Here is a 10,000-nt window from a genome sequence, read left to right as displayed (position 1 = left end):
GGTGGGTGGTGCCGTGCGGGGGGGAGATGGTGGGCATTCTCCCAGGGGAGTATTTGAGATGTTCAGCAGTTCTTGCTTCCTGTAGAGTAAAGACACACACACACACACACACACACACACACACACACACACACACAGACACACACTGAATAAGGCATGGCAACACAACTTCATTAGTTAAACAGAGTGGTGTGGTAGACTTTCCACAGTAAAAGACTAGTGCACTTCAACACAGACTACTGCAGTACCCTTGACAACGAGAGAGAGAGAGAGAGAGAGAGAGAGAGAGAGCATCACAGTACAGTGGGGTCATTAATCATGCCAAAAATCCAATCTGAGTTTCCTAGTCATGTATGAGAAGCATGATTACATTCCTGAGAAGCATCACTGACCCCACCACAGTGAGCATAATACTGACCACACCACAGTGAGCCGGCAGTCCATGAACAGAAAGAGAGATGAGTCAGATGGAGAGATATAGAGAGGGAGAGAAAAGAAAATAATCTTCTCTGGGTTCTAATAAGAAGCTCTCCACAGAACAGGATCATGTGGTAAAAGGACTGCAGCGCACCGGAGACAAATAGCCTGCACCTCCAGCTAGCTGCCGCGGGGCTAATAGGAGGCAGCCAGACACATTTCCTCCCGTGATATTCAATGAGCCTAATGGCACCCGCCGCCCACAGACCGGCTCAGTCTTTCCTCTTCTCTATCTGTCTTTTCCCCTCTCTCGTTTCTCCCTCTCGATGGCAGCACAGACTCTGAAAATAGTCAAGGAGTAGAGAAAGAAAGAGAGAGAGAGAAAGAGAGAGAGAGACCATAGGTCATAGGAGCTGCTTTTTTAAAGCACCAATGGATTAATGCCAGATTAAAAGTACAAAATTACTGGCCGACCACAGTGTAACTCAAGCTAATGCAAACAATGCCCACCCGTCACACTGGAAAGAAAGTGGAAAAAGGATCATCAACTGGTGCCGGAGGTGTACGGCAGGCAGCGACATGGCAACCTTTCCATGAACTAATCCACTGACTCACACAGGTTGACACCATTCCCATACAACGCCACAGAGAGGAGGAAATGAGAGGCTTCTTTGAATGCCTATGGTTACTAAACTTTCCATTCTGTTTCATCCACCGATGAGAATAAATATGAGTTGGCTGAGGGGGGAGGCCGATAAACACAGTGAGTGAGTAAGAGTGCTAGGGACGGAGAGGAGATGAAAAAGAGTGAAAGAAAGAGAGAGAGAGATAGAGAGTGAGAGAGGGAGAGAGGGAGAGAGGGAGAGAGTGAAAGAGGGAGAGAGGGAGAGAGATAGAGAGTGAGAGAGGGAGAGAGTGAGAGAGATAGAGAGTGAGAGAGGGAGAGAGTGAGAGAGGGAGAAAGTGAGAGAGGGAGAAGACAGCAGGCACTTTCAGCGCAGCCAGCTCTTCAACACACCCCAGCTAGGCCCATGGATTGAGGCAGCGGGCCTCTGGAAACTAGCAGTCATGGCCCAGATCCTCCTCCTCCTCCTCCTCCTCCTCCTCCTCCTCCTCCTCCATTTAAAACAAAGTCATTCTACCCTGTCTCCCTTTTTCCATTGGGTCAGCCGCAGCACAATGCAGCCCTGTCTCCTCTGCCAGCCGCTGCACACACGGACACGGGTACAACTGCGGCTCTCGCAGTCCATAAACAGCAGGGGGCGGCGGAGAGGGGCTGAGCCAAATCATGGGTCAAGACGCCGTGCTGTGCCAAAACACAATTAAACACACCTCCTCAAGTATAAACATGTGCAAGGCTGAAACAAGGTTAATGATAAAGAATTATCAACTGGATTGCAGTGCGCCTAATGCGGAGGACGAATTCACTGTTGCTGTTGTGAGTTCCTGTGGTCCTCTTTAAGGTACCTAAGCTTAAATTTTCTATCAGGTAGATAAGAATAAGACTGCAAAGTAACAAAACAGTATGTAGACTGTAGACGGCATCTCTGATTCACAGTTTTGTCCTGGTCCAACAAGCAGGACACAGAGAGTGTTAGAGCATGCAACAGAGAGAGAGAAAAGAGAGAGAGAGAGAGAGAGAGAGAGAGAGAGATGGTGAGGGGAACGTAGGTCTGATGTGATGTTTAAAATGAAGTCAGCTCTTTCCAGTCCAGCCAAACCTCGTCCCCAGACGCATACTGCAGTTCTCCACAGCAGGAAAGGACAGCGGGGAAGTGAATTCTCCTGTATGCTTTTCACACCCACACAACGCAGAGGAGAAAGGGCTCAAAAAAGAGATGCATCACACAACTGGGCCCTTGGTGTCACATTTATTAAACACGCCAACACACACACACACACACACACACACACACACACACACACACACACACACACACATTGGTAAAGCCCCCCCCATACACACACACACACACACACACATTGGTAAAGCCCCCCCCCCATACACACACACACACACACACACACACACACACACACACACACACACACACATTTGTAAAGTCCCCTGCACATACACACACTCAGATTGCCAGAAGTGCAAATGCATAAGGGAGACGATGTGTGTGTGTGTGTGTGTGTGTCCTTGTATTTGTCAGTGAGGTAATGAAGCAGTTCCTGCGTCACTGTCTCTCTGCTTAGGAGAGGCGGGGCTCTGGAGACGCAGCATGACCAAGGGAAAACCAAGAGAGAGATAGAGAGAGAGATACTGAGACAGAGAGAAAGAGAGAGAGCGAGAAACAGAGAAAGGGACAGAGAGAGAGGATGAGGACAGGCAGTAGTATATGAAAGGCAACAGGAATCCCTGTATGACTCACTCTGATCTAACAGAGATGCACTAAGGTAATCTACAGGAACTGCTTCACAAATTCTAATTTCTTGACTCTAATTTCTGTTTCTCCCGGTCTCCATTTTCATATTCACATAGGTCTACAGGTATACTACATATAGTACTACTACAGGTAACACTTGTTCAAACACAAACACTTCCTTCTAGCAATCTGCTGTTCACTGAAGAACTCGAGAAGAATGTACAGTGTTCTCATTAGCGTCTTCCCCCACTGTAGCTTCACATGACATACTGTACATGACTAGACTGTTTACCATCAGTATCACACACTATTATTATTGTGCTAAATGACGTCTAAATGCTCTAAATGTAAAGCACTTTGAGCTGCATTATGTGTATGAAAGGTGCTATACAAATAAAGAGTATTTTTATTATTACTCTGTGCTCAATTACTTTTAATTAGACTTCATTCGATACTAATAAATTTAACACAACAGCGATGACCTACGTAATCTACGTGTCCCACTGTTTAATGCATAGATGAAGCTCTGGAAATAGAAAATATGAGGGCAGCAACTAGACCAGTGTTCCATGGATGGAAGGATGCAGAGAAGGAGAGGGAGAGAGAGAGGGAATGGGGTGGACAGAGGAAGAGAAAGATGTGTTGGAGGGGACACAAACGGCCCCTCTGATCCTGCCAATTAAGTCTTCATTTTGCAAGCTATTTTTGGCCTAATACGTTTTTTTTTTTTGGGGGGGCTGTGGAAACTCAATAAGCAACTCGATCAGGCTCCAGAACCACAATTACTGGGGCTCAAATGATTCCACTAATGGATTTAATATGGGGGCGAATTAGGCGAGGACACACAAAAGCTGGGGGGGGGGGGGTTCCATCTGGGTGTGCTGTCGTGGAGGCCAGGAAGACATTAGTGTTGGTGTCCCTTCCTCAAAAGCCCCCCACCCGCCCGGCCTTCTTAAGGGCTTAAGGAGCGCTGCAGAGCATCACCTGATCCCGCGAGTTGCCACCCTGAGAGCCATTATCAGCGCCATTACAAAACCCAATGACAGCTCAAGCGACACGTGTCATTGCTGCAAAGTCCTGCATTATCTGTCCTTCATATAGGAGAGAGCTCCTGCTGCTGCTGCTGCTGCTGCTACTGCTGGATGGGGAGATGTGCTGGTTCAGTTATGATCGTACACCACTCCCCCACCCACCCACCCACCCCCTCACCCCCCGAGCTGGTGCTGTCATCCCTGATTGATTCCCGGCGTGGGGACACAGGCGCTTATCGTTCCAGCCGAGGGGGCCTGGACAAGGCGCACTAAAGACGGTTTGGATTGGAACGTGAACGATGAAGAGGGATGGAGAGGATTGATGTGTCCCAAGAGTGATGGATTTCCTGAGAGGAGGTGTGTAGGGGGTGTAGAGACAGAGAGAGAGAGAGAGAGAGAGAGAAGGTGTGTGTGTGTGTGTGTGTGTGTGTGGTGGGGGGGGGGGTCTGTGTGTCTGGTGTGGGGGGTGGGGGGTGGCAGAGAGAGATAGGTGTCTGGGGGAGGCAGAAAGATGGGTTTTGGCTCTTCAAGGACTCCCTCCTGCCAGCACTCCCTCCTGTTGCACAGTAATGGGAATGTGTGTGTGTGTGTGTGTGTGTGTGTGTGTGTTTAAGTTTGTGTATGACGTGTGTGTGTGAGGAGGGGGAAGCGGTGGTGGTGGTGGTATTGAGGGTCAGGGTGGCCCCCTCCTTCATCTGGGCATGCTCTCAGGGGTGTGAGGGCTATTTATAGCTGGAAAGAAATGTGGACACCGGCCAGTGGTCCTCACATGCTGTCTCAGTAACAGAGATGACCAACACACACACACACACACACACACAAATTCGTAAACACACAAACACACACACACATATTTTTCCTTTGGTGTCGAAAGAAAGGGTTTCAAATAAAAGCAATTAGTCTGTGACTTGTTTATCAGGCACACTTGGCACTGAGAGGAATCGATTGTGCATGCTGGAAAAGCGCTCTCTCTACTTTGTTCCAGCCCAGTTGAAGTAGATCAAAAGCACACTCAATAAAGTGAATTAGGTACAAAGGAAATGGATATCAAAGATTTAGTTCAGAGTCACACTAAGAGACATTATGTAATGCCAATTTAATGCATGGAAAACAAATGTTGAATAGTTTGCATAAGCACTAGGAACTGAGCCGTAACTAACCTGTCTAACCTGTTGATCTGTATACTGTTTGCAGTGGTTTGGGAGGGTTGGGTGTAAAATAAAGCCTGCTGGTGTTATATGAAACAAAATTTTTAATTTAAGTATGGGGGGTCATTGGGATACATTAAAAAGTAAACATGAATGTGTGCAGCACCATGCAAGAACTGTCCTTAAAGCAGCAATTTGTAAGAACTGTCCTTAAAGCAGCACTATGCTAGCCTGACAAGCCAGACCCACATTAAAATGTAGGATCTGGGGACTCACCATTTTCAGTGCGGACCAGCGGAGCTAGTTGACTAGTTCAAACTTTTGCCAACTTAAAAAAAGCTTGACTCGTGTCATGCCAACAGCAACAGCCACCTTCTTCGTTTTAAAGTAGCAGGGAATTCACGCTGAACCGTTTCAACTCATGCCATCAATCATTATGTTAAGCCCGCCTAACGACTCTATACACGATGTGATTGGCCCTATCGAAGTTTAATTTTCCAGCTCACAAGCCAGAGTTGCTAGACTAGCCCGGGCAGCAAATTAAATTTGCTGCTGCTAGGGTGCGTCTAGATTTCCAGGCTAGCACTATGCAAGAACTGGTCTATACCCCTTTGTGTTGGCAGCTGATGAAAAGGATAATGTTCCTGTACAGTGCAATGAAGTTACATAGCCCAATGCTATCAGTCCCAGCACCAGTGTCTCCAATACCAGTCTGAAGCAATTATTTTAAGGTAAAATAACTACATTGTGCTGCTTTAAAGAAGCAACTTGGATAGCACTTGACATCCTTGTCAGTGAGGAGACTTGATTAGAGGGTGTTCTGTAGAGAGAACTCACAAAGCAACTGGCTGTTCGAGACTTCAGAGTTCTTTCATCAGGCCTGATATGGGTTGACCTCGGTGCATGGGTCAGGCTTGCTCGTCTCTCCATTTTCAAAGGCAGTTTTGAATGTGATTAATAGGCAGGCAAGGGACCACTGGGCTGCAAAGAAGGCAAACCTCCAGAACTAACATCTCTTACAGAACCCATTGCTGTTGCAGGAATTGGGTTCATTCAGACAGACCGACCAGCATGTGTTTTGATGGGCTTGTTCTCATTCAGTGAGCTGGGAAGCACTGTTGCTTTTCTATCAACCAAATCAAAGGACCAATTTGAAAAAGCACTAATATATCTGTGGTCACTGAGGGATCTTATTCTCTGATACGGCTCCAGCTAATTGTTTGCTTCCTCCCAGCACCTGCTCCTCATTCCCTTCCAGTCGAGCCATTAATTGAGACCAGACCAAGAACACTAGACACACAGAGCAGCGAGCAGCTTTCAATCTATACTTCAATTAATCAGAGTACCCAATGTTCACTACTGCCTAGTTACCCAGAGCAACCAGGGTTGATGTAGTTACCTATCATTGCTCATCACATGATTAAATTCAAATAGCTACTGTTTGAACTGCATGTACTTGTTCAAAATTAGAAACTCACATTAATATATGGCCCCATAGGAACACTTCTAGATGAGCTCAAGACCATGTGTTCACTGTAATGGATCTTTAATGATGTTATCTATTTGACCCTAGTGTTGTGGTCTAATCTGATTTGCTTCAATACACACATTAACGCTACACAACAATATCATGACATTTTTATGCTACGAGTAACAATATAATGTCATTTAGCTCACTGTTTATACTGTAAAAAGGCTATTTTTAAGACAGTGGAATTAACATTTGAAAATGATTTTGCGATATTGTCTCATATTATAACAGCTCCATTTTTTCCCATTTTCGTGTGTCATTCTGTCTAATGGCATTGCACAACCATAGCTATAACCATATGGACATGTGTATTGTTATAGGAACATAAGTCCAGATATTGTGACCAAAGTTGAGCTAATTGCTGTACAAACTTGGGTATGCAACATCTGCATGTTTGCTCTGCTTTCCTCTCATTTTGCCCTTTTAATTGCAGCATTGCTTTAATTAAGCCATATGGCACGAGTGAGGGTGGCGTTAGTAGGGCTAAAGCTACGGCTGTGGTTCAGCTGTGGGCACGAGGCTGGAGGCTGAGCATCTGTCTGTTGTCTGTCTGACAGACTAGCGGCTTTAACAGACTCTCTCTCTCTCTCTGAGGTGAGTTGCAGTGAGGCAGGCTGGACGAGGGGTGCGCTGCTACTCCCTGACCAATGGCAAGGTCAGCTGGAGGGTTGTGTCAGACAGGCTCTCTGCAAGCAAACACGTCGTCTATTCTGGTCCCCGCTGCTCTACTGAAGCAGTTAATTCAGATAAAGCGGATCTCTAAGGCACAAGGGGGCGAACGGTAGGGGTCATTTTTGATGTTGTTGTTACCCCTTTATTCAACCCTTGGAGAACAACGCCCTCTAAACTTTTGCCAAGGTGGAGCTGGTTGTCCCTTCCCTCACACATGCTCTTAGGTAGTCCCAAACAACATGCTGACAATGCAATAGCTCTGTCTCGAATGCTTAAATCTCTATTTACAGCTCTCTGACTCTGTCTCAACTTCCATCAGGACTTCACAGGGGTTTTCAGAGACCAGATACTGCCAAAAAGACGGTGGGAAGAAACCACTGGCACATCTTCTTACATTTTCAAAACAACCCATGCCAGACAACACAGACATGTGAAAAGTCTGTGAGACGAAGTAGACAAGCTGTCAACGTCGATACATTATCCGTCTCCCTGACGATCCAAGCAGACTCACACTTTCCCACAACTGCTCCCCTGGTCACCCTCCCCGCCCATCCCCCAACACCCAAATCCAAAATCTTCGCCAAATGAGACAGCATGCCATAACAGGGCGAGCATAACTCAACCATGTGTTCACATGACATCAGTCAAGACTCTCCTGTTGGTCAAACAACTCAGTTTCCAGGAACACAAATCCACTCCCAGCGTAGACTTTGGAGAGGGCAGCCGGTGCATGTGTGTTTTCGGGGTCCAGACTGATTTCTCACAGAACACCACCACCACCTCCATACACACACACACACACACACACACACACACACACACACACACACACACACACACACACACCAGAATAAGTGGGATTTTTCATTTGAGTGAATGACAGTCGAAGATAGAGTTTGGTGAGAAAAGAGCATTCAGACTCTCGAGTGACCTTTCAGGTGTCAGGGAAGATGTTCGCTTTCATTTGGAGCGATGCCACGTGAGGAGAAGAGTGTGTGGGGGGGGGAGATTTGCAAGATGGGAGATGGACATAAAGACGGAGAGAGAGGGGGGAGAGGGGGATAGAGAGAGGGAGAGGGGAAAGAGAGGTGGAAAAGAAAAGAGCAGGATAAAAATACTCTCCTCAATCCCACACTGCTCACTCTGTATATAGGCTCCGTGCAATCTGTCAGAGGAGGCGTCTCAGGACACTTGTTAAGAGAGACAATGCTACCTCATCCATTACACTCACTGATACAGCTCACTGGACAGAAAGACCCACACACACACACACACACACACACACACACACACACGTGCACACACGCACACACACACGCACACACACACGCGCACACACACACGCGCACACACACACACACACACACACAGACACAAGTCGCTCTCTTTCTCTTTACGTGTCTCTATATCAATCTTAAAAGCTCCCCTCTCTCTCTTTAACACACTCACACACAGACACACACACACACAAACACACAAATGATGGAGTGCTTGTTTTATGAATGGCGAAGGCCTAGTTAAAGAGGTCAGACAGAGCAGTCTCTGGCCAAATGAGACTCAGTGATTCCAGACTCATTAACCTCTGTACTTTTTTTATTCACAGCAATACCAATATCAGTTCCCCGTACTTCCCCACCCTCCTCAACCTCTCACTTCTCTCTCTCTCTCTCTCTCTCACACACACACACACACACACACACACACACACACACACTGTAGCACACACACACACCTCAACCTGTAACTCCTGTCATGGCATTGACACTAGCTAGTGTTGTATAACATTTTTGGTCACCGCACACTCTATCTCTTTCTTTTTATTGATACCAACGTTTCGGCCTGTCGGCCTTTGTCAAGGTTCCTAGCTAGTGTCGTGAATATGACCTACACACATACGTCATCAATCAGAGGATGTTCAGGTCCTTCCTGTCTGCGTGTGTGGCCACGTGAGAGAGAGATGATTCAAAGCGCATGGTTGGGGGGTTCTACATACACAGCTCAGTGAGCCAGACTGGATGGATTAAATGGTAAATGACTCATATAATTTAATAGATTGAAGTATTTTCCGCAAACTCAGGGGTTCTGTTTCTGTTTGCTTTCCTTGTCGATGGGGGTAGGGGGTGATGGGAGGGGGGTCGTCTGCTCGAACAGCTGCTAATCACAACTGCTTTCACACTGAGCCTGAGATATAGATAGAGGGGAGGGAGAGAGAGAAAACAAACAGCTAAGCAGACCGAGAGGGAGAGAAAGATAGAGAGAGTGGGAGAGAGACACATTTAGATAGAAAAGAAAATAAACAGCATGGGGACAGACTGAGAGAGAGAGACACACATAGATAAAAAGGAAGAGAGAGAGAGAGAGAGAGAAAGGGAGAGGGAAAAGAGAGAGAGAGAGGGAGAGAGAGAGAGAGAGAGAGAGAGGGGGGCTGGCAGAGGGAAGAGTGAGTGAGAGTGAAATTAATAAAGCCAGCTGGTTGGCAAATGGACAGACAGACATGCTAACAGAGAGACACATGTACAGTACACAAACCCACACACACAGCCAGAGTGAGACAGACAGACAGACAGAAATAAACAGGGCCTGGCCAGCTGAAGTCTGCAAAGACAGGACAGGAGAAAGGGAACGAAGTGACTGAAGAGAGAAGAGTAGAAAGAGAGAGAAAGAGAGAGGGAGTCAGGGTCACAGAGACAGGCAAAGACAGAGAGCAAGACATAAAGAGAGAGTGAGAAAGAGAGAGAGAAATACAGACAGGTAGGGAGAGAAATATATATATATAGAGAGAGAAACAGAGAGAGAGAGGAGGAAATTATGAATCTGAGGAGGGCTACG

General features: G+C 46.7%; 1 protein-coding gene across 4 annotated transcripts in view; it reads right to left on the bottom strand.

Moving 5' to 3' along the window:
• rap1gap2a (RAP1 GTPase activating protein 2a) overlaps positions 1-10,000 on the bottom strand; it is a 73,024-nt gene that overhangs the window by 23,524 nt on the left and 39,500 nt on the right. For all 4 annotated transcript variants that reach the window (XR_007195810.1, XM_048264148.1, XM_048264146.1 and 1 more), the window contains one exon: positions 1-79. This exon is cut by the window's left edge and continues 6 nt beyond it. Coding sequence is in view for 3 of the 4 variants with exons in the window: in XM_048264148.1 (XP_048120105.1) it covers positions 1-79 (79 nt within the window). In the remaining variant the exon portion in view is untranslated. The remainder of the gene's footprint in view (positions 80-10,000) is intronic.

This window comes from Alosa alosa, chromosome 15 (genome assembly GCF_017589495.1).
Source record: "Alosa alosa isolate M-15738 ecotype Scorff River chromosome 15, AALO_Geno_1.1, whole genome shotgun sequence".
Classification (NCBI taxonomy): Eukaryota; Metazoa; Chordata; class Actinopteri; order Clupeiformes; family Clupeidae; genus Alosa; species Alosa alosa.
Note: the sequence above shows the minus strand (reverse complement) of the source record. Positions and strands in the feature narration are given on the sequence as shown.